At 37.8% G+C, this 24,493-nt stretch overlaps 2 protein-coding genes across 6 annotated transcripts in view; one reads left to right on the forward strand and one right to left on the reverse strand.

The window, feature by feature from the left end:
* The first annotated feature begins 504 nt into the window (after nucleotides 1-504).
* On the forward strand, nucleotides 505-3,063 carry LOC100252142 (protein BYPASS1-LIKE). 2 transcript variants are annotated; one of them, XM_002266569.5, is made up of 2 exons: nucleotides 505-854; nucleotides 1,607-3,063. In XM_002266569.5, exon 2 carries the CDS (start codon nucleotides 1,646-1,648, stop codon nucleotides 2,822-2,824), a length of 1,179 nt encoding a protein of 392 aa, XP_002266605.1. In that variant the 5' UTR covers nucleotides 505-854; nucleotides 1,607-1,645; the 3' UTR covers nucleotides 2,825-3,063. The 2 variants fall into 2 exon arrangements, with proteins under 2 accessions (XP_002266605.1, XP_010657560.1); XM_010659258.3 differs by lacking the exon at nucleotides 505-854 and adding an exon at nucleotides 903-1,354.
* Nucleotides 3,064-5,736: 2,673 nt separating this feature from the next.
* Nucleotides 5,737-24,493, reverse strand: part of LOC100245109 (uncharacterized) — a 31,495-nt gene continuing 12,738 nt past the window's right edge. For all 4 annotated transcript variants that reach the window (XM_059741364.1, XM_010659256.3, XM_010659255.3 and 1 more), the window contains exons 9-15: nucleotides 19,643-19,832; nucleotides 19,367-19,426; nucleotides 19,031-19,285; nucleotides 8,935-9,193; nucleotides 8,642-8,847; nucleotides 8,302-8,352; nucleotides 5,737-6,482 (exon numbers count right to left, since the gene is read on the reverse strand). In XM_059741364.1, the coding sequence (XP_059597347.1) occupies nucleotides 6,195-6,482; nucleotides 8,302-8,352; nucleotides 8,642-8,847; nucleotides 8,935-9,193; nucleotides 19,031-19,285; nucleotides 19,367-19,426; nucleotides 19,643-19,832 (1,309 nt within the window). In that variant the 3' untranslated portion in view covers nucleotides 5,737-6,194. The remainder of the gene's footprint in view (nucleotides 6,483-8,301; nucleotides 8,353-8,641; nucleotides 8,848-8,934; nucleotides 9,194-19,030; nucleotides 19,286-19,366; nucleotides 19,427-19,642; nucleotides 19,833-24,493) is intronic.

Below are 24,493 nucleotides of genomic sequence, written 5' to 3' on the forward strand. Positions count from 1 at the left end.
ATATTACAACCATGAAAAATTGTTTTTTTTTTATACTTTTTTTCTTAACACTTTCCAAATACCAAACATGAAAAATGATATTATAAAATATTACAAACAAACACAAAATAGAAGGTAATATATTAATTTAATTAACATTATGAATTTTATTATTTTATTTTTTAATAACTCTAATACTCAACCTATTTATGACTTAAGAAGAGGAATAATTTTGGTACAAAATGTAGAAATAAAATATTAGGTAAGAACAAATTTTGTCCATCCCACTAAGCTACAACCTGTCTTCCTACATCATGCCCAGGAAGTGGCATTCTAAAAAAGGTAAGCATGAGGTGTAGAATACAACATAATAACCTAATTTATACTATGAATGATTATTTTATTATTATTATTATTATTATATAGTAAATTGGTTAGTGTTATTATTTAATTTAGAAATTCTAGAAACTTACCTATAATATTTTTAAAATTGTTATAAATGCTTCTTAAAACATGTGTTGAATAATTATTATCGATGTTTTAAAAATTGGACTAATCATTGAATCGAAGAAATTATCGGTTTATGAACTAATCATTGAATTGAATATATTAATTAATTTAAATATAATTTAGAAAAAAAAAAAAATCAAAGAGTGAAAGACATGGAGACAGCAGGGAGACGAAAGCAGGCCTAAAATCCAACAGGAACAGATAATAGATTTTCACTTGTCTGTATGAAATATTTTTTATTTGGGATTTATTATTAATATTTTATATATTTGCCTTCCGGTCTGCAATTTGGGGGTGGGGCAAAGGGCGGGGCGCAGCTCATCCGCTGCCCTCCCATTGTTTCTCTCTATTTTTGTCACCTTCAGGTACCTTTCTCACCCTTTTCGGTTTCTTATTCACCAAGCTTTTTTGCCTTTAACTTTTGTGTATGTTTGGGAGTTAAAGCCCCTCTCTTTTCGGCATTTTCTTAAATTCTGTTGTTGTTGCCTTGGCTGGGCCTTCTTCCTTTTTCTTTTATGTTTTGATGTTTTGGGGGTCTTGGATATGTGGGATCTGGGCTTCATGGGTTTTAGGGTTTTGGGTTGATGATTCAGGTTGAATTTTGTTTTTGGGGGGTTTTTTTCGGGTGCATCTGTTTTTCGAAAAAAAAATTCTGTTGTCATCACTTGTTTTTTTTTTTTTTTTTTTGGGAGTTTTGGACATATTAGATTTGGGTTTCATTGCTTTTAGAGGGTATTGGGCTGATGAATCATATTGAATTATGATTTTGTGAATAGTTGATCGGACTGGTTGAAAATCTGTGGATCTGGGTTGTGGATATGCAGGGGTTTTGGGGTTCTAGTGGATGAATCAGATTGAATTATAGGTGTGCTGACGTTGATCTTGTAAACTTTTTAGATTTAGCGTTTCAATTGCATTGTTGATTTTCGAGCAATTCTGTTTTGTGTATTTTAAATTTTTCAGTCTGGGTTTGAACATTCATGAGTTTTTTGTTTACAAATCTTGTTTGAATTATTGGTGAGCTTGAAGAAACTTGTGAATTTGGGGTCTTGGATTGATGAATTTGGTAGAATTTTTGGTGGGTTCTTGTTGATTTTGTGAGCTGTTCTGTATTCAGGATTTTGAGGAGGTTCGGCTTTCTGATATAATTGTCACAATGCCATCAACAGAGAATCAGGGATCTGCCTCACCTTTTGTGTCATTTGGTCGCTCAATTTTGAGTATTAGGCGTGAACAGATTCATTCCATGGAAGCAAATCATGACCCTAATACTCAGGAGTCAGAGATTGAATTGTTTCTGCAACTGATTTCTAAACGATTTCATGATCTCTCAGTTGTTAGTGCTGATGAATTGCTGTCTCTTGCTTGGATGTGGAAACTGTTGGATGCATTCATTTGTTGCCATGAGGAATTCAGGGTTATCTTGTTGAACAACAAAGTTCAGGTCTGCAAACCACCTTTGGACCGTCTGGTTGCTGAGTTCTTTGACCGATGTCTGAAGGCTCTTGATATTTGTAATGCAACTCGTGATGGAATTGAGAAGATTCGGCAATGGGAAAAGCAGTTGGAAATTGTTTTGTCTGCCATGGATTCTCGCCAGAGGACGATGGGTGAAGGGCAGTTCCGTCGAGCAAGAAAAGCTTTGATGGACTTGGCCATAGCAATGCTGGATGAGAAGGAAACTGGGTCTATTTTCTCACACCGTAACCGGTCATTTGGGCGTCATCAGTCAAGCAAGGATCAGCGACATCACCTGCCTGGGCATTCTCGATCTCTCTCATGGAGTGTATCTCGCTCTTGGTCTGCAGCTAAGCAGCTCCAATCAATTGCAAACAACTTGGTCCCACCTCGTGGAAATGATATCTCTGCTACTAATGGGCTTGCAGTCCCTGTTTTTGCCATGAGCTATGTGCTCATGTTTGTACTGTGGGCTCTGGTTGCTGCCATTCCTTGTCAGGACAGGGGCCTCCAGATTCATTGTTCAGTCCCCCGGCATTTCTCATGGGGTGCTCCATTTATCTTGCTTCAAGAAAGGATTATGGAGGAATCAAAGAAGCGGGAGCGGCGGAATTCTAGCGGATTGTTGAAGGAGATCAATCAGATGGAAAGGTGTGCATCTCACATGACAGACTTAGTGGATTCAGTTCACTTTCCTCTGACGGATGAACTTAAGACAGAAGCAGGACAGCAAGTGCAGGAGGTAACACTGGTTTGCGAAGCATTGAAGAATGGACTGGATCCATTGGAGCGCCAAGTGAGAGAAGTATTCCGTAAGATCATGAATGGCCGAACAGAGGGTCTTGAATTCTTGGGCAGTGTGAACAAGCCTGAGTAATTCACATTGGTAAACTTCTAGTGAGCATCAAATGTACAAATTTGCGAATATGTTGTTGTTCTAGGTTTTGCCAGCATATTATGAGGGAGAAGACTGACTTGAAAAGATTGGCAACAATAAATGGTTGGGCAGGTATACATCTATTGTATTTATCTCAATACCTTCTGTAAAGAACATAGTATTTTATATTGGATCCTTTTGTTTTATGGTGATGTTTCACAGTTGGTTTTGATTTGGTATATTTTTTGTCATTTCTCTTAGTAATTCATAATTCACTTGGAAGCATTTATGTTATATTTTATTGTGATTGATTGTGTCAATATAGTCTTTTTGGGTTGGAACTGATGTTTTCTATTGTTGTCAACATTGTATTTGAACTTACATTTTGGGCCTTCACTGAACAATGTAGATGGACTTATAACATGTAGGCATCAAAATTCAGGATGTCTTTCTGGAAAAAGTGGTGACTGTTGGAGGTGGATGGAAAAAATCCTTCACTACGTCTCAAATATAGGAAACCATTCAAAAGTCTTAGAATGTATGGCAAAGGTATCAGGTTTTCATGGAAACTGACTTGCAGTTGTTCTTTCATTCAAATGGCCCTAGTGGCCATGTTTATGAGTCAGTCGATGTGGTTAAGAAGTCCTTGTTGGTATCATTCTATGTGGCTAAGAAGTCCTTGTTCGTATCATTCCATGTGGTTAAGAAGTCCCTGTTGGTATCATTCTATGTGGTTAAGAAGTCCCTGTTGGTATCACTTATCTTTTATGGCCTGGACTGGAGATTGATGTTGAAGTTTGAACCATACTTCCAGGACCAATTTTGGCCTGTGTTAATGTAATCAGGATTTCATCTCCTAAATTCTTTTTTGATACCCAAGAATCATAATCTTTCCTAGGAGCAGCTTCTAAGACATAGATAGGGGTCAGGTTTGTTTGGCATCTATGCCTTCAATGAGATGTTTAGTCCAGTGGTAAGCCTACAACCATTCATGTGTACCAATTTCTCCTGCACATTACTAATTCCCCTGGTGTAGATTTACTTCTTGTTAATAGATTGGTAAGAGCATTTTTCCAGTAGATAACTCTTCTTTAGAGTTCATTAATATTCAAGCTCATTAATTTATCCCCATCTATCTCATTGATTGGTCTCAAAAGAGAATCATTTCTTTCAACTCCTTATTTTCAATCCCTTAGATTCTTCGATTTGTTCAGAAAAGAAAATAGAGACAAGAAAACATCGTTGGAACAAAGTTAAGGCATACCTGAAGGCCACCATTAATTCTGCCAGCTACTGCTGCAAATTATAGGTGTCTGATAATATTTTCCTCTATCTCTATCATGGATGCAAGCATTTTCGTTTTGTGTTGTTACAAGGATAGGTGTCGAAGTCTGTAATGGCTACAGATTGGTAGATTTGGCAAATTCTGGAAACTATAATCCATGGATGGTAACAAATATGCTAGAGCGTAAAATGATTCATTGCATGATTTGAATTGAAGAATATTACATTCTATAAATTGGATGATCGACTTTATGAAAGTAAGGCTTTTAGGGGCAGGTAATTTTGTATTTTTTTGTTTACAAACTGTAACGACAGCAGGGTTCAATACGACATGGTATCTTAATGATTTGAAAATTGAGGGGAAAAAAAATACTATTGAGGACTGAAATACTCGTTTAGAGCTAATGAATAGGTCCATTAGACCTATCAAAAAGAAAGTTTTTATTGTGATATTATGTTTTAAGGAATAGCAAAGGGTTTAGTACAGTTGTTAGGTGTAGAAAGGCATTGCATTTGTCTAACTGAAACAACAACTGCCTAACCATGTGGTGCCTGGGTATGTTATTGGAACAACTAGTGAGAGAAGAGTTAAAATTGCTTGGAATTTGTTTGGTTCCCTGTGTTAGAAGGCTTCAAAGCCAACTGAACTCTGTAACTTTTTGTCATCTTAATACATTGGGTGTTGGCCCTGTTGGGTGCTGAATCTGCTGTTCTCATCCTCATATATCAGTAATTTTATGTTCAAAATGCTTTCTATAGTGGTTGATGATTGAGTATTGGCACATGCTCTTTTGATTTTGATTGCTTTGTTACTGAAAGAAGGCTCAACTAACTTGAGAGTTGTTTAGTTATTTTTACTCTAAAAAATGAAGATGGGTTTGTACTCTTTTTTTTTCTGCTTATATTTAATTGTAGTTTTATTAGAAATGGTTGATGTAAGATACGAGCAAAGGAATTCACATAATGAACAGGTCTGCTTTTTATCAACTCCTTTGTATTAGGCAGTTGAAATTTCATGCTTGGCTAAAATGCATTACAACTCAGAAGGTTGGCCAATCTTGCTGGTGAGGACCAATTGGTTGGGGGGCCTACTTTATTATTGAGCGCTGGAGGACCCATTTCCAGCTAACAACCCAATGATTTGGTGCATCTACTAAACTAACTGGAAAGGGCATTTCCAGGTTTGAGAAGGAGACATGTGATGGAGTTGACACTGGAACTCCAATGTTGGCTTCAAATGTTACGCAATCTGCAGGCAATCTGCAGGTTCTCACTTTTAAAAATAGTAGCCATTGATTCCATTTTTATTTTTTTTCATCTTTTAGGCTTGCCATATTGTTTTGAAAGCAAATTGACTTGTTAAGGTAAAGATCTTTCTTCTCACTTTTGGATCTTGTGGAATCAATGAAATTCTATTGGAACAAAAGCAAGCGCAGTAGCTCTCAAAAGAAGTCACACTGGCAAGTGGGTTTGAACTGTCACTGTCAAATAGGCCATCATGCAGAATTGCCCTGTGATAAGTGGTGAACTGTCAGGTATAAAAATGGGGAAAGTATAGGGAGAATGAGAGAGTCCCTTTGATCACATCAAAATAAGCTAGGAGGGAGGAGAAGAAGAAGGAAAGAAGATATTTAACCCAAATTTTATTACTGCACAGAAATTGAATGCAGAATCCATTCCAACCCCCAACCTTTTTTGGGTATATAATAATAGTACATGGTTCTTTAGTTTAGAGTTCCTAAAATTTATAGCGTCCTGGTTCTCTAATTGAAAAAAAAAAAAAAAAAAGGAAAGAAAAGAAGACACTGGCCAAACAACAAACACCTAGAAAATAATTACATCTCTAGAATTTCTCCTAATTGAATCAGCTTCAAAGCCTATAATTTACAATGCCCCACCATCCTAAATGTTAGGTAGGCATGGGGGTTGCCATTCTTAGGCAACCCAACCGGCCCCAGCCCCAACCCCACCCTTCCCTGCATGTTCCCCAATTTTAAGAGATGGGGTGAGGATGCCTAGCTGAAGACAGGCTGGAGAAAAGCTCAGAGACCAACAACTGGCCAAAGATGTGGCTTCTCACAATGACCTATCGAAATAGTTCTGGGAAAGACCACATTATGAACCTTGCAAAGATGTCAGTTTCAAGGAACTCAATATGAGCAGCTCGCCCAATAATGGTATTCAAGTTCCTCCCTTGATTGGAGGTATCAAAGTTGACATCACACCGCATGAATACTCGACCCTCAGAGGGGCCTCGTATCTGATCCAAGCACTCATTCAGCATCTCCAGAAACACTTTGCCCTTCTTTGAGTAGTCCCATGAAGCTCCCTGGCACAATTCGATTCTGGCAGAATGATATGGAACATAACCATCCTGAGACACAGTAGCAATATAAGAACTGGAGTTAGCAGAGCAAACAAAACATTCGAGGGAAAAAACAAAAAAAAACAAAGCAAGCACAATGGGAACTATCAATTGCTTGATGGAGGAAACTTCAAAATAATCAAACAACCAATGTTACAATAGAACTCACTTTTCTTCCTAAATGTACTTAATGGTAACTTTTGAAATTTAATTCTGGTGTCAATTGTGTTATTTGCTAATTTTAAAGTCTGAGCTTCTTCTCTGAGTGGGAGAGAACACTTGCAAACCTTGAAACGACACCGTTTCTTTGTTTCCATCTAACACTACTCAAAATAGTTCAGCTTTTTGAAGATGAACTATTCTTCAATAGGGAGCCTTAAACTGCTTGCATACAGCTCATTAGGAACTCTCAAGCTTTGTTGTTTCTCGGTAATTATCAGTGAAGCTCAAGCTCAATTTGTTAATGAGCCAATCTGGAGCAATTCGAAGCTTGGCTGGCTCATAAACATTAGAAGGCAGGTATTACGGAGTTATGGTTACACAACCCTGCTAAATTACCAGTTTTCCTCAAAGCTTAAGCTTGTAAGATTTTGGCCCACAATCCATATCATCCACTCCAACATCCTCCCTCATGGGCAACACCATACCCGCACACTATAAAAACACCTAAAGAAATAGTCAAATACCTATAAAGCTTGGCTTGTTAACTTCATAAACAGTGAAGTAGATATTATGTAATTGTGTAACACAATCCCAAAATAAACTTACTCAAATGAAACACATTAAGAAATAGTTAGCAAATAATAAATCACCAGCATTGTCTGATCAACAGTTGAGTGGCCTTTACATCTGAATTTCTGTAGATGCATAAGAGTTTCACAAAAAAAAAAAGGCATGCCTATTAATTTACGCAACAAGCTCAATTAATCCTGTTATTCAGTTTTTACACCCCTACTTTCATTCCCTGGCACACAATAAGCCCTTCCTAAAATAAAAGACAGAAAGGAAAAATATCCAAAGAGAAAAAAACCCTCAAAGGAATTCTTTTAACTTGAAAAACCTACAAAAACATTCTAGTATCCAGGCAAAAAAAAAAAAGGAAAAAGGATCATGAGATTTTATTAGATGGGGAATTTAGTGTCCACAAAAACTAATCATGTTAAGGACTGCATCACTCATTTTCTAGATTCCCACTTCAATGCAGTTGAGACAACCAAGTATTTGACATAGTTGGAAGATTTTCTAGTGCAGCCAACATTAAAGATATTCATTACACAATAAATTTAGTCTATAATCGATTTCTACACTCAGAGAAATGTTGGTTCAAACATTTGTCAAGTATTTTACTTACTTCTATTTCAACATTCTGTTCATATCTTCAACTGTACTTCAAATCTTGAGTTAGATCCTTCTAAACTGAGATTTTCACTCAATATGGACATCAGACTGAGATATAAGTTGTACAAGTTTATTCCATTCAAGTTTGAGAAACAATACATTTCTTGATCATCCAATATAGAAACGTTGTTAAATCGAGTATGAGTTCTTCATTGTCTGAGGAACTGTTGCCTATTGATCAAGTGTGAATTTCTCCATTGCATGAGAAATTGTTGGTTGACTAATCACCCAATAATTCTCATATAATCTAATAAAAGCCTATAAATCATATAAATAGATCTTCAATCATGACATTTCAATTTCACAGCCCAGCAGTGAAAAAAATGGATAACATTGAAATGCTAGCATAATTAAAATTGTAAAATAAGCACCAACAATTTTGAAAGATATCCTTCTTCTGAAAAAAAGCTTGAGAAAGAGGAGGAAATACCTGTGGTGAAGACAACAATATTATATTCTGGAAGTTGTCCAATGTCTTTTGCTGAAACAGGAATATAATTGTTTTAGAACTTCAGTCAAGAATAAGAAAGCAGCAATTGTTTCTCTCTATTCGAAAGGCACCTATACTAAGATGTGCACAATATCAGACCACTTGTATTATGAGTTATATTACATAAATTTTCTGTTCCCAAGTAGGGTGTCTAATGGGCATATATTTATTTTGAAACCCACTGCAACCTCCCCCTTTCCATGTAAAAGAACCCTTTCCATGTAAAAGAAAGGAAAAAGGTAAAGAAACCACTTAAACAAGATCTAGTGGATACTAATACCTTGCAGAGTTTGTAGAAAAATGTATTTTGAAGATCTGGATCATCCGTGAGTGTGAGTTGATGAATACACTGTGTGCCTTTAAACTTCTTCAAGATCCACAAGCCAGAATTAAATAGAGAGTTTGAACTATACAGATATCCCAAGTGTGGGCCAGATATAGAAACATATGTATGCAAGTATCTTAGGTAAGGTTCCATAGAGCTCTCTGCCAAAACAAAGCAACAGACATCAGCAATATATCACAGACTAACCTAAGAACATGGCATTCAAGAATCAAAACTAGAGTACCTACCTGCCAATGCAGTTCTAATAATAACATTTCCGATGGAATGCCCAACAAAGCTAAGCTTGATATTTCTTAAGGTTCCATGTCGTGAGACTTTATCCATTTTCCTTTTAACAAAAGAAACCACTTCCTGAGCCAGCCTTTGTCCCATTTCTCTGAAGTCCCCAGATGTTTTGTCTTCATTTTCCTCTGACATAAGAAACTCTGCCTTGGGATCTATCAATAGCCATTGATTCCGAACAAGCCGTAAGTCCAGATGATGTCCCTATTCATGTTTGAGTCAAGATGAGTAGCATTAAACCAACTGACATATGCTTAGAACTGCAGTGAGTAAATAAATTTCAGAAAAAGTAAATTAACATTCTGAGAATTAGATTACTGATATAATGAGGACAGCTTAAGGGATCAGGGTTGGCCTCTGTTAGGTGCTCATTGGATACATCTGGTATATTGGAGTTTGCTCCCTCCTTGGCAATTTTTTGAATAAATTATTTTTATTCATTCATAGGTTGGGAAAAAGGTGTAGGGGGAGGGGGGAAGGTTTGGGTTTAGGGAGGTTATTCTTGCAAAGTAAAGCACTGTTAAACCGTTAAGAAGAAAGTGTTTGTGGAGATTTCCAAGAGAAAATGGTGTTTTATGGTATAATGTTATTTTGAGTACATATGGGTCACACTCCAATGGATGCGATGCCAACATGGTTATCAAGTGGTGGCGTTGATGTTCTTGAAAGGCTAGCACTTGTTTTTCTCAGTTTTTCTTGTTTTATTTGTTTCTCTATGGGGAATGCACCGATCATCCACTTTGTGAGAAGACATTTGGTGAGGTGAGCATCCTTTCAATTTTCAATTTTCAAGTATCTTCAAGGTTGTAACTTGTAAGAACTCCAGGTTCTTTAATTCCTTCTTTCTTAGGCCTCTTTCCTCCTTTGCAGAATTGCAATTTTATATAATAACCTTTCAGGTGCCATTGTTCTTACCCTTTGAGCTTGTTAATGCTGAGATGGAATAATATTTTTCAATCCAAAAAGTTAGATGGAGAGATTCAGCCTAAGTGGTTTCCACCTGCAATGGGCTCTATAAAGTTTAATTTTGACAGATGCTCCTTGGATAACCTTGGACAACTTGGAATTTGAGGAGTGTTTAGAGATTGTGGTACAGTACTTGGAGTGTTATCCAAACCTGTGGGAAGGAACAACTACCGAGACAAAGATTCACACTCCTTTAGAGGATTCATTGTAGCAAACTCCTTTTGGAGATTGTTGCAGGTTAGAAATTTTAGATTTTCAGATTTATGGGTTGAGTGCAACTCTGCTATTACCATTTCATGGGTGTTAAGAGGAAAAGAGGTCCATGAAAGTATAATAGGTGCATTTGATAAATTATTGATGTAGCGAGCAATTTGAGATGTTCCTTTTTTGGGCTCTGCATGTTGCTACCCAAGAAGTGGATGATTTAGCCAAGGGGCTCATAAACTAGGTGTCCTTTGTCCAAGACTCTATACCCCTTTGAAATATGCAGTGCCTTAGGTTGTACATTGTTTTGGTTTCCTGTATAAGATGAGGAATTTGTTGTTCTCTTTTCGAGGCATAGACATATTTTCTATTTTATCAATCTTTTGTAAATTTTATAAGGATTTTTCTTAATTTTATACACTCTACTTATCAGGTTCAATGCAATGAATTATTTTGTTTATGGTAAAAGAAAACGTACTAATCAACTAGGGTTCAATTTTAAAGCTTTAGGCTGCATTGATAAAAAGCTTATTGAACATAAAAACCATAGAACTTTAATGTTTTTTTTTTTTTTGATAAATGCCATAGAACTTTTTAATATAGCTTCAATATTTCCAATTTTAGGAAAAAAAGCTACTTTCAATTGCTTCCACAACCATCAAATGAAGCTCAATAGATACTTTCAATTGAAGCACCATACAAGAATCTAATTGCTTTACTATAGAAGCATCTAATTGCTCTATAAAATTATTTGAATAGTTGCATCACTAGGGTTGAATCTAAACCTAATTATTAAGCTACCAAAAGAGAGCTTAATATTAGTGGAGAGACAAATCAACAATAGCAATAGATAGATAAATAGGGTCAGTAGTAGAGACTTGTACCGAGACCTCTAGCTTTGATACCATGGTAAGTTACAACTTTCTTAAAAGATGAAGCAGTTAGGATTTAGGCCTGCAATGTATACTATGGTAACATAAATAATTCAACAAAAAACACATTATGAACAACCAATAGAAACCCATGTGCATGGAATTGGGCTAGAGTGTGTCCAAGTGTCAAATTTGTTTAATCCTCAAATCTTAGGACATGGAATATAACCAATTGGTCCATTCTTTTTTTCTATCTCTAGACCAAATTGAAGTGTATAACTAAGAATGTTCAAAAGTCTAAGGTTACTTAGAACAAAACTTGAATTTGTTCCTCATTTTTTTTTCTTTCCTTTGTTGTTGGATGCACCTTTTATGTAAATAATTGATCAGTAGGAATTTGAAAGACATATCCTGTACCTAAACCCTTATCGCGTTCACATCAATCACAAGCACTTCACATACTTTGAAGTATTCATGTAAGCAGGTAGAACCTCAGAACATGGTCTTATCTTTTAGGGGGAGAATTACCTAAACCTAAAAACTAGCAAAATGTGTGTTTTCTTAACATAAAGGTACATCTATGGAGGCAACTAAAAGATATTCCAAACCCTGAAAATGATTATATATATACACATCAACAACTAAGGTGTCATCTGGATACACTTTTATTTTCACTATTTTTAAAAACAGTAGCAAAACGTGTTTTCTTAACATAAAGGTATATCTAAGGAGGCAACTAAAAGATATTCCAAGCCCTAAAAATGATAAAAGAAAAATTATCAACAACTAAGGTGTCATTTGAATACACTTTTGTTTTCACTAATTTTGAAAAGCAAAAAATACAAATGCTTTTTTCAGTTATGTTTTTATTTTTATCAAATATCAAACACCTTTGGTAGTTTTAATTTTGATTCTTGTTTTTTAAAGCAAAAAAAAAAAAATATGTTTGGTAATTATATAACAAAAAATAAACTTTAAAAAACGATTTTCTGCATTTTCCCATTATTTTTGGCAATTTTCAAACCTTCACAAGTGAGACCAAGTGTGTTCATTTGGTAGAGAAAAATGAAATGTGGGTGAGTCTGGGTGCTAATTTCCCATACTAATATTTGTTTAAAATAACTTTGGAATGAAAATATTTCTTATACCTTGTCCTTTTAATTTTTGCTTTCAAATTTTACAAAAACAAAAAAGTGGAAACAAGTTACATAAACTTAATTTTTTTTTTTAATTTTAAAACAAAAATTAAAAAATAAAGTACAACCAAATGCATCTTATATAAGCAAGACAGAATCTATAAATATATGGTTTTGGGCTAGCCATTATAGCAAAGATTCTTGCTTAAGGGTCTTAAAATTACAAGAAGAAAGGTGGAACTCCATATTTTCTCCTTGTGTAAGTAATATGAATGTTATCGCAAATGTGTTGAGAAGAGGTGGGGCTTAAGTATAGTCCTTCTCCAGAATGAAGTTCCTAGGGGTGGAAGAAGTTGGTTTCCTGGAGTCAAAATCTTTTGAAATCTTGATTGATGAAGTAGGAGGTAAGCTGAGAGGGTGCATTTGGGAGAGATGCAAAGGAATAACATCTTGGATCAGATTTGGGGATGTAAGTCTCAGTAGGTTGCTGGCTGGAATTGAGACTTGCTGCTGAGGTAGAGATGATAGAGGCTGGTCCCTCGTCTGGGAGGAGGAGGGAAGGAAGTACAGGTTGGAGCGTCGTTCAAATGAGGCGGGAAGATTTCTCCTTTGCTCTATTCGTGATTTAGAGGCAAAATGTTTTTGCTTAATTTTTCCAGAAGGGAAGGGGTTGTCTGGAGGGTGGAATATTTTGGCAGAGAAGTTGAGAGCGGTTAGGGTAGTTCCCACTGGAGGCTTAAAGAATCCTCTATCCATTGAGGTGCTAAAGAAGGAAAAGGAACTAGAACCAAGGACCTATGCGGATGTAGCAAAATCGAAAACGGGTAGGTTAGGAGATAAGGTCTGACTGAAGTTGGGAAGGAGGGTGAAGCCAGAAAGACTTGAGCAGTTGGATCGCTATTTAGTGGGCAGTTGGGAAAATGGTGCGACCCCACCCCCTGAGCTGGATTTTCTGAAATATTGGGCTGGTCACGCTTGGCTCCTCAAAGGAAAGTTGAACATAGTTGTTTTGGGAAAAGGGCTTTTGCTCTTTGAGTTTGAATTGTTAAGTGAAGCCGAGCGTATTTTGTTAAGAGGGAAGAGAAGGGTGAAAGACAATGTCTTATTTTTGGAAAAATGGCACCCGAAGGTGGGGTGTTTTTGTAATGGAGCCAATGGTAACGAGGCTTGGGTGAGAGTGGTGGCTCTTCCTCTTCATCTATGGAGCCGCGAGGTGTTTAAATTGATAGGTGATGGTTGTGGTGGTCTCATTGTAATGGATGAAAATACGGATTTTATGGTTGAATTGCAATGGGCTAGATTGTTGGTGAAGGTGGTCGGCAGGGATTTACCTACCTCCGTCCAGTTAGTGGTGGGGTCGGGGTGTTTTTCAGTCTAGCTGTGGTGGGAAACCCTGCCTTGGTTTTCTCAAGTGGTGCCGGCGGGAAGTGTTTATGGGAAGGGAGATACAGAGGATGAAGAAGAAACAGGGAGTGGATCACGTGCCGTGTGTAGAGGAAGAGTGTTGGAAAAGGAGGCACAACCCATGGTGAGGTTGGAGTACAGGGTGAGCCGTCCTGTGGAAGCTCTTCAAAAGGAGCTATAGTTTTCTTCTCTGACCCCGCTGTAAGGGGGCCTGGTATGGAGGCGACTGATGGAGAAGATAGGCTAGGGAATAGGGGTCAAGGTGCAGGAAAAGTGGTCAAAGGGGGTGGATTTGGTTTGGGGCCTGAATTTCTTAAAGTTGGCCTGTTCTTGGGGAGGCCCAGTTTAGAAGCGGGTTTGGGGAGGGAAGTTATAAGATTGCTTGTGAGGTAGCCCAGTTGCAAAGGCCGGTGGAATCAAGGCCTATTATGTTAAAAGGTTGGCAGTCGGGCTGTGAAGAGAGGCCCTTTTACATTAAGGGCCCGTTTGTGGGCTGTGAGGGTATGTCCAAAATGGGCTTAGGACATGCGATAGAGGGGATAAATGGAGTTAGGGCTCATTCCCTTTTTGAGGTAGCGGAGATGGAAGCTAGGGCTACAGAGGAGGCTTCATGTGCTCGTGCTAGAAAGGTCGCGGGGGTCGCCTGCTGTCACGGAGGGGATTGGAGGGTTTCATAAGCTCTTCCGACGAAAGCTAGAGCGCTAATAACTGACGAAGCGTTGACAGCCGAGGCATCCAGGTACGAGCCATATCTCGCTAACTTTGGGGGAGTCCGGGACTTCTTCTCTTCTACTCCTTCTTCTGGGTGTGATCAGGCTTTGGTGGTGAGGGGGCCTTCGGGATTGGAAGAGACTGTTGAAGGTGTTGGTTTTCAAGCTCCGTTGTGCACAGTGTTGAATGATGGTAGTCCGTGGGTGATGGACTCAGAAGAGGAAAAGTCTAAGGGTAATAAGCTGGATGCTGTTGAGGAAATGCAAGAAAGGGAAGTTCTTGGTAGTAATTGGGATGAAAGTAGCTTGGTGAAGTTCAGTAAGTCGTTGGGGTTTCGACAGAAGGCGTTGAAGGGGAAATCCTAAAATTGCTGCTAAGATTGAAAACCAGAAGAGATCAAGGCAAGAAAAAGGGAACTCTAGGACTGACTAGGTTTGATCGGGAAGTAAAAAAATTAGAATGTTCAATTAATTATGATGGAGAGAGCAGAAAGAAAGGGTCGGACAAAAGAGGAGGAGACAGAGGTTTGTGTTTTAAATGAAGATTAAGATTTTATCTTGGAATGTTCGAGGGGTGAATGACAGAAATAAGAGGATATTAATTAAAGCCTTAATTAGATCCCAAAAAGTGGATTTAGTTTGCCTTTAGGAGACTAAAATGACTGAGATGTCTTTAGGGGTGGTGCGAAGCCTAGGTGTGGGGAGATTTCTGGAGTGGGGAGCTTTGAATGCCAAGGGTGCAGCTGGAGGGGTGGTAGTTTTCTGGGATAATAGAGTGTTAGAGCTAATGGGGATGGAGGTGGGTCTTTTTTCCATTTCTTGTCGTTTCAAGAATTGTGAAGATGAATTCAGATGGACTTTTTCAGGAGTGTATGGTCCTACTTTGAGAAGATATAGAGAATTTTTTTGGGAAGAATTAGGGGCCATCCGCGGGCTTTGGAATGACCCATGGTGTATTGGAGAAGATTTTAATATGATCAGGTTTCCGAATGAGGGTAGAAGAGGAGGGAGGGTGTAGAAGATTCTCGGAGGTGATCGATGACCTGGACTTGACGGATCTCCCTCTTCAGGGGGGTCCGTTTACCTGGAGTGGAGGATTGAACAGTCAAACCATGTCAAGACTTGATCGTTTTTTGGTGTCGGAGGACTAGGAGAGCAATTTTAATGGGGTGGTGCAGAGTACTCTTCCTAGGCCAGTGTCGAATCACTTTCCCATCCTATTGGATGGGGGAGGGGTGAGAAGGGGGCATGTCCCTTTCCGGTTTGAAAACATGTGGCTTAAGGAGGAGGGATTCAAGGATCTGTTGAAGGGGTGGTGGCAAGGTTTAAGTTTCAGTGGATCCTTTAGTTTCATCCTTGCAGAGAAATTGAAGGCTTTGAAGGCCATCTTAAAAACTTGGAACAAGGATGTTTTTGGGAAAGTGGGAGTGAATAAGAGATTGGCCTTGGACAAAGTGGCTTTCTGGGATTCTCAGAAGAAGATGCGTCTTTTATCTATGGAGGAGCTGGAAGCTAGAAAGGAAGCAAAGGGGGATTTTGAGAAATGGGCTCTTATGGAGGAGATTTCTTGGAGGCAAAAATCAAGAGAAGTGTGGTTGAGGGAGGGTGATAGAAATCCTAGTTTCTTTCATAAGATGGCCAACTCCCATAGAAGGAGAAATTGTTTATCTAAGATAAAGATTAACTGAACCTGGTTAACAGAAGAGCAGGAAATTAAGGGGGGGTGTGGTTGGAGCCTTCAAGAACCTTCTGATAGATCCGGGTGAATGGCACCCATCTATGGAAGGGTTGGATTTTAATAGGATTGATGGTGAGGTTGCAGCTAGATTGGAGGAGGCTTTTACAGAGGAAGAGGTCTTCTCTGCCCTCTCAAATCTGAACAGGGACAAGGCTCCTGGTCTAGACGGTTTTTCTCTCAGCTTTTGGCAATTTAGCTGGGATTTTGCGAAAGAAGAGATTATGGGATTTTTGAAGGAGTTCCATGAGCATGGCAGATTCGTAAGGAGTCTAAATTCTACTTTCCTGGTCCTTGTCCCTAAAAAGGCAGGTGAGGAGGACCTTAGAGATTTCAGACCGATTAGTTTGGCAAGGGGGTTGTATAAACTGTTGGCAAAAGTGTTAGCTAATAGGCTTAAGAAGGTTGTGGGAAAGGTGGTGTCTTTAGCTCAAAATGCTTTCGTTGAAGAAAGACAAATTCTTGATACTGCCCTAATTGCCAATGAGGCAATAGACTCGATGTTGAAGAGAAATGAGAGTGAGGTGTTGTGCAAGCTGGATATAGAGAAGGCTTACGATCACTTAAACTGGAATTTCTTGTTGTTGGTATTGCAAAGAATGGGTTTCGGGGAGAAGTGGACTAGTTAGATTTCCTGGTGCATTTCCACAACAACATTTTCTGTTTTAATCAATGGCACTCCAGCGGGTTTCTTCAACAGTTCAAGGGGTTTGCGTAAGGGGGATCCACTTTCTCCCTATCTTTTTGTGATTGGGATGGAGGCCCTTAGTAGGCTCATTCTTAGAGCAGTGAGAGGGGGGTTTCTTTCAAGCTGCAGGATAAAAAGAAGAAGTGGAGACGGGGCTGTGGTATCTCATTTTCTATTCGCCGACGATACTTTAGTTTTTTGTGATGCATCCCAAGATCAAATGGTTTATTTAAGCTAGGTGTTGATGTGGTTTGAAGCCATATCAGGTTTGAGAATCAATTTGGATAAGAACAAAATTTTGTCAGTTGGGAGAGTAGAGAATCTGGAGGTTTTGGCTCTTGAGGTTGGTTGCAAAGTGGGAAGGCTGCCAACTTCTTACTTGGGGATCCCTTTGGGGGCGAATCACAAGTCCGTGGCCGTTTGGGATGGGGTGGAAGAGAGATTTCGGAAAAGGCTTGCCATGTAGAAAAGGCAATTTATCTCCAAAGGCAGGAGAATTACTCTAATTTGTAGCACCTTGTCAAGTATGCCCATATACTTGATGTCTTTACTACGAATACCTATTGTAGTTAGTTTAAGATTGGAAAAAATTCAAAGGGATTTTTTGTGGGGAGGGGGAGCTTTGGAGAAGAAGCCTCATCTAGTAAAATGAGATACCGTGTGTTTGGACAAAAGGAAAGGTGGCTTGGGAGTTAGACGTTTGTCTACTCTCAATAAGGCCCTTTTATGTAAGTGGAACTGGCGCTTTGTGAATGAAAGGGAGACTCTTTGGAGACGCATCATTAGTAGGAAGTTCGGGGAGGAAGAAGGGGGTTGGTATACTAGAGATGTTAGGGAGGGATTTGGAGTAGGCTTTTGGAAGGACATTAGAAAGGAAGGCGCTCTGTTGCAAAACAAAGTGGTCTTTTCTGTGGGAAATGGTAGAAGAGTGAAATTTTGGAAAGATAATTGGTGTGGGAATTTCACTCTCTGTAACTCTTTCCCTCTTTGTATGCCTTTGCATCATATAAAGAGGCTTGGTTAGAGGAGTTGTGGGATCATTCGGGAGAAGAAGGGGTTTGGAGTCCTAGCTTCTCTAGGCCCTTTAATGACTGGGAGGTGGAGGAGGTGGAGAGATTACTTTTGACAATCCGGGGTAGGAGGCTTAATCCTCTTTTGGAAGATAGAATGCTGTGGAAAGAGACTAAGGATGGGTTTTTCTCAGTTAAACCTCTTTATAGTACTCTAGCTTCAAGAAGAGTTGTTCAGTTCCCTAATAGTATTATTTGGAGTCCTTGTGTGCCTACTAAAATGTGTTTCTTTGCTTGGGAAGCTTCTTGGAAATCCAAAAGAGGGGCCGGTTTCTAGCTAACACATGCTTCCTTTGCTGTGAGGAAGAAGAGTCAATTGATCATATTCTTATTCAGTGCTTCAGGGCAAGAGTGTTATGGGAGTTATTGTTTGCTCTTTTTGGTGTTACTTGGGTCCTTCCTTTTTCGGTTAAAGATACCCTTAGTGGTTGGTGTGGCTTTAACTTGGGCAAGAAGCGTAGAAAGGTGTGGAAGGCAGCCTCTTTGTGTATTTTTTGGGCGGTTTGGAAGGAAAGAAACAGGATTGCTTTTGATAATGAGGAGCTTTCGATTCATAGGTTAAAAAAATTCTTTTGTATGTAACCTTTGGTTGTGGACTAAGTAGGTTGTAAATGATGGTCCTCTTCCTTTACTCAGTTTTTTTTATTGGCTAGGTGCTAGTTGAGGGCTGGTTTTGTATTTCCTCTTCTTTTTGTGCCCTTTGGCTCATCTTGTATACTCCCTGTATGCTTTTGAGTCAGCCTCAAGGTGCCCTATTCTAATATATGCTTTTTGTATGTTTGCCTATAAAAAAAAAATAAAAAAATTACAAGAAGTTAGGTGTCACTAATATCCTGGTTGAGGAGGATTCAATGACAATCTTGTCTTAGGTGGCTAGCAGTTGGAAAGGTCTTGGACATCATTCATTAGATGTGGAAGATTGCTGACCCTGGTAAGGTGTTGGATTGCTCTTTTAGGGTGGAAGCCTACAGGCAAACCATGAAACTGATAGGTTGGCTAGGAGAGGAGCCTCTTATTAAGGATCTCATGCCCCCTTGAGGTCTTCGGAAGTCTAATTCCTTGGGAGTCGGAAGGCAAAGGTTTCCTGCCTTTGGACTTTTTTAATCTCTCTTCTATATTTACTATGCAAATTCCTTTTCTAGGATTTTTCATCCTTTTTCTTTGTACAAATTCTTTCTTTCTAACACGATTCCTGTACAGTTTCCTATAAACAAATAAATAAATAAATTTATGCAAACATTCAGAAGAGAACACACCTGAAACCCGTGTACAAAGACAACAATCTTCAAGACACGTCCATTTTGTTGTGGGCTAGCAACTGATGACTTGTTTACAGCATTAAAGAGAGGGACAGTGAGTAAGTTAGGTGTATCTTTCTGGTCCAGTTGACTGAAGTAGGAATTTCCACTGGTAGTACGCCGTGGCACATTCACAACACGTTCTACAATTATAATAGGAATACGGGAAGGATCTCCAAATATGTGCATGTCTTGAATTGACTGGTTGTTGATCTGCATGGAAAAGATGTCTGTTCATAAGCTCCAATCTATATGGAATATTGGATAATGCTCCGTGTGATAGTAATAAGTCACCTTCATTTGTGCAATACTTCGTCGATGAAGCTCCGCACGCATAGCTGCAGTATGGGAAGGCTGTACAGGATACAAGAAAAATACTCCAGTTTCAGGGTTCAAGAATCTATTGGTGCTACCTATCAAAAAAATAATCTATTGGTGCTCATAACTGGAAGTGTTATGTGGTGGCCGAAAAATTCTTAGTTCTAACCTACAGATTAGAAAAAGTAACATTTTGATTGGAAAAAAATAATAATAAATAAAACAAGCAAATTGGAGATTTGAAATAATTACATCATCAGTCAACTTCTTCAAACTGAGAACTTTTCCACGGCCACCCTGGAAGGAAGACTCATCAATCACACTGTTTAAATAATGATGAGGCATCTCGACCTTAGAGTATACCATCCATATTGACCATTCAGCTCTCCGATCATTCGCCCATGCATCAATCAGAAATTCCAGTATCTTTTTTTTGTTAGCCCTGGAACAAAGTATAACATCAGCATTTGAATTAATGGCACAGAAAAATAAGCACAAATCATGTAGTGCAAAATCCACATGCTCAACTATTTCTCCCTTTTTTATGAACCCTGCAGGCTTTTCTTTTATGATAAACTTTTAAGACAATTTTCTAAATAATTTCATTATCTTAGACATAAATAGTTCATATTCCTACAAGGAGCTATACATCTTTTTCTCCAATCAAGAGTTTGCTCTTTATAAATGCCAGATCTGGAACTGAGCTTTGTTTTGTGCAGCACCTTAGAAAACCATGACACTCTCCAGTAAGAGGAACTACAACCCTGTTTGGATTGACTTCTAAGAAGTAAAAGCTCTTTTTGATGCTCAATAAAAGCTTCCAGACATGTTTGGATAGTTTTACTAAAAGGATTTATGGCTTAAAAAGAGCTTAATCAAAACAATGTTGGTTCTTGTAGAAGTCCTTTTTTAGCCCATGCGGAAGTTGTTTCATGTTTAATTAAACTTTCATTATATTAGGATTGCCCCTTTCAAATTAGATGGAGCTATCCCAAATGAGGCCTAAGTAGTTGCTAGAACATAATTCCCTTAGTTCCTATTAACAGCTTAGATATGTTCTTATACATTTATCAACTTGAGCTTTAACATGAACAGGGAAAGAATTGGATAACCTAAAAATGAATGAATGACTAAATCAAATATTACAAATTTACAAGTCCTAAGGCAGAAGTTATTCATTTTGATGCCATTCAAAAACAGAGACACATAGAGAGACAGAATCTAAATATAATAATGTGAAAAAGGAAAACCTACATAATTACAGGGGTACATAACAAAGTACAGAAATATGAACATTTTAAACACAAAAATTCAAAACAAGAACAGACAGAAATCTTTTTCTTAACATTTTATCACAATCCCCATGGTTCAGCCTTTAAAACTAGAAGGGTAGAGAGTGTCGTAGTGAAGATTTGCCTAAAAATTAAAAAGACTCTTGTAATTAATTTCATATCACAATCTAAAATAGTTTCTCAATACCAGAGTTTCTAGGAGAACTATGCTAATCAACCTCTAGCATCTGGATAATCATGAGAATTGAGCAGGTTAAATTCATTGAGTAATCGGATCCAGAGACTGGAAGGTTACAATCTTTGGCAGAAATGAAGTTCAAAGGGCCTTGTTTGTTATTAGGCACAAAAAGGTTGATATTGGAGGAGTCATTGAAGATCATGAAGGCAAGATTAAATGCTTTGTTTGAGGGTCTCAAAGTCACAAGAGGGTTTGGTCTCATCCATCATGCAGACAAAAGGTACTGATATGATTAAAATCACAAAAATAAAAGCGCACTGTGAGTCAGATTGATTTTAGTTGGTTTTAACTTTGATCTGTGACTCACTCCAAAAGTCCATACCTCCTATATAACGTAGATCATAACTTCAACTCAATAAAAATTTAACCTTTAAAAGATAGAAGAACAATATATTTAACAGATCACAAGATTCTGAATTCCTTTGTTCTTACACATCCCAATGTTCAAAAATTCTCATGGTAATAACACAGAATGAAGGTTCTGGTATGGGTTAGAAATGGATTAGGATTTGGAAATTATCAAGTCACAGGGTAGAATTGCCTAGGATTAGTAAACAGTAAAACAGTATGTGGGCTATGTTTGTTCATTTTTAAATTTGTTTAAGGGGGTTTATGTGGGATATTATCAGAAACCTTATTCTTTGTTAATTGTCCAATAAGTTGTTAGAGGCAGGCATATTCTTTTCTTGGCGATGCTCTCATTGTCTTTATAAAAAACAAAACAAAACAAAAAGAAAGGAGAATAAGAAGAAATTTTAGTATCTTGACGAAAATCTTCAAATTTTTAAAGCAAACTTTTAGCTGCCTATGTTTTAGATGCACTGATGCCAGGTCTTCTCATAAAATGCAAGATCTTTCACCCAAACAAATATGGTCTCTTCCAGAATACTGTTTGATTGATGAAGAGAAAATTAATGACATAGGTTGTCAATAACCTGTCTTTGTCAATGCCAAACTTGGTATCTCTTTTCTTCCCTGAACATGGAGGATCTCTTGTTCTTCTTGGAATTCTCTCCTTTTGTTCATATCAATAAATTTATCAACTTTCCATCATAAATTTCAGTTGGATGTCAACATTTCAACTCCATTATGTATCTTTTGGATAGTTTGAAAGGAAAGAAATAGAATTGCTTTTGAAATAAGGAGCTTTCGATTTAAAGGCTAAAAATCTCTCTTGTTTGTAATTTGTAGTCTTACACTAAGCTGTTATAGATGGCGGTTCTTTACCTTTAACCATTTTTTTTGATTGGTTAAGCTCTAGGTGATGTCAAGTGTTGTTTTTTGTAGCTGCTCTTTGCTTTTCGTTATGACTTTAGGTGACTAATGTATAATTCCTATACGCTTTGGGATGCTCTTTTGATGCCCCTTTTTATATATACACTTATATATATATATATATTACTGATATGAAATTTCAATAATTAGAACACTGTTTTTCCAATCAAGCATTAAGTAATCAAAGATGAAACCACAAATAAAAGCTTTAGAAGAGCATTTTTTTTTCCTTTCACTAAAGAATCCAACTATTCACACATAAAATCAAACATTATTAGAAAATTAAATTATTTTGATGAAAGCAGAATCTAAAGTAGAAATAGAAAAATTGTTCTAAAAACATGGAAATACCAAGAGATATTGCAACCAGATCAATACCAATAGGAAAAAGATCGAAGAAATTAGTACTAGAACATGGAAATTTGGGTAAAAGGTTAAGAAATATATATAGATACTCATAAATAATGGAGATATTTACATATTTTAAATCTACAATAGGCCAAATCATAAGTTCAATATTATGTAAAATAATGCAACCAAATATTTTTTTTTGATAGGTAAGATGAAATAGTATAAATAAAATGCCAAAGAGGGCATACCAAAGCACACACGACATATACACCAACTGTAATAAGGCACTTAAAAATGAACAAGGGAAAACAAAAAACTAAAAACTAAACCCCACCCCCCCAAAACAAGAACCCAAACAATCAATGAAGTCAATAAGGGCATTGGACCTTCAGCTATATACAACTTGGTTCAAGACAAGTTACAAAGAAACATAGTTTTGCGCCCTTGGTAAAAAAACTCCTCGTCATCAAGGGATCTTCTATTTTTCTCCTTCCAAATTGTCAAAAAGAAGCACAAAGGGGTTGCTCCCCACACTTTTTTCTGTTTCCTCCCAACAAAGGAACCATGCCAACCTAGCAAAGTCTCTCTTACTAAGGAAAGTAACACCCAAGAGACACCAAAAAGGGAGAACAAAACATGCCACAAATGTAGCAAAATGTTGTCAAGTGTCTCCTCCTGGATATTACAAAGGAAACATCTAGTAGCCAACATCCAATTCCTCTTTTGAAGCTGATCTAGGGTCAAAGCTTTTCCCAAGATGCCTCCCACGCAAAAAAAAAAAAAAAAACTCGCATTAGGTGGAGCCCACCCATTCCAAACAAACCCTATAGGAAAAGGCTCTTATCTCCCAAGCTCTAGAACAAAGTAGAGAGACTTAACGGAGAAAGTTCCACTTTTTGTCTCCAACCAAACCACCATGTCTTCTCCCATTCACCATCTTAGCATGCAGCCTTGAAAAGAAATGTTCCACAATCTTGATCTAGCAATCATTTAGCTGCCTAGAGAATCCAAGAGTCTAAACACCCCTTTCACCAAATTGGAACCATAAATTCACCACCCACGACTCTTTTGAACTAGCTGTGGCAAATAAGGAAAGGAAATACCCAAGAGTTCATCCCCACACCAAATATCCTTCCAAGATTGTACCCTCATGTTGTCCATAGAGAAGGAGACTCTATTGTTGACTACCTCCCCCAATCTCCTTATGGCTTTCCAACACTTTGTACTTGTCTCTCACTCCCTTAGAAGACCAACCCTCTTCAAACTCCTCATATTTACCACTAATAATTTGCTTCCAAAAAATCTCTCCTTCAATTGCAAAACATTAGCTCCATTTCCAAAGAAGGACCTTATTGAAAGAGAAAAGACGTCTAACACCCAAGTGCCCCTTATTCTTGTCTAAAATAGTAGCCCAGTTTACTAAATGCGACTTTCTCTCTAAAATCCCACCACCCTAAAGGAAGACCCCTTGAATCTATTGCAACCTCAAACACATTATCTTTGGCATCCCAAACAATGATATAAAGTAGATAGGCAAGTTAGATAAAGCGCTCATAATTAGATTGAGTCTTCCCCCTTTGGAGATATAATGTCTTTTCCACATTGTCAATCTTTTATGAAACCTCTCTTCCACCCCATCCCAAGCATCCAAAGGGTTATGAGAGGCACCTAAATCTTATAGAACGTTGTTGATTCAAAAGCCAACCCATCCAAGTTCTCCATTCTCCCCACAGGAATGAGCTTGCTCTTGATTAGATTTATTTTCAAGCTTGAAATGACTTTAAACCACATAAGTAGCCAGCTTAAGTCAGTCATTTGGGCTAAAGAGGCCTCATAGAGCACCAAAGTATTGTCGCCAAACAATAGGTGAGAGACCTCCAATTCATCTCTCCCATTCACCTTGAAACCAAACAAAAAGTCACCATCCCTAACCTTCCTCAAAAGGCA

The sequence above is a fragment of the Vitis vinifera genome, chromosome 12 (genome assembly GCF_030704535.1).
Source record: "Vitis vinifera cultivar Pinot Noir 40024 chromosome 12, ASM3070453v1".
Classification (NCBI taxonomy): Eukaryota; Viridiplantae; Streptophyta; class Magnoliopsida; order Vitales; family Vitaceae; genus Vitis; species Vitis vinifera.

What these genes read in the sequence shown, in the direction of transcription:
- LOC100252142 (XM_002266569.5), top strand. Translation starts at nt 1,646, where the DNA reads ATGCCATCAACAGAGAATCAGGGATCTGCCTCACCTTTTGTGTCATTT.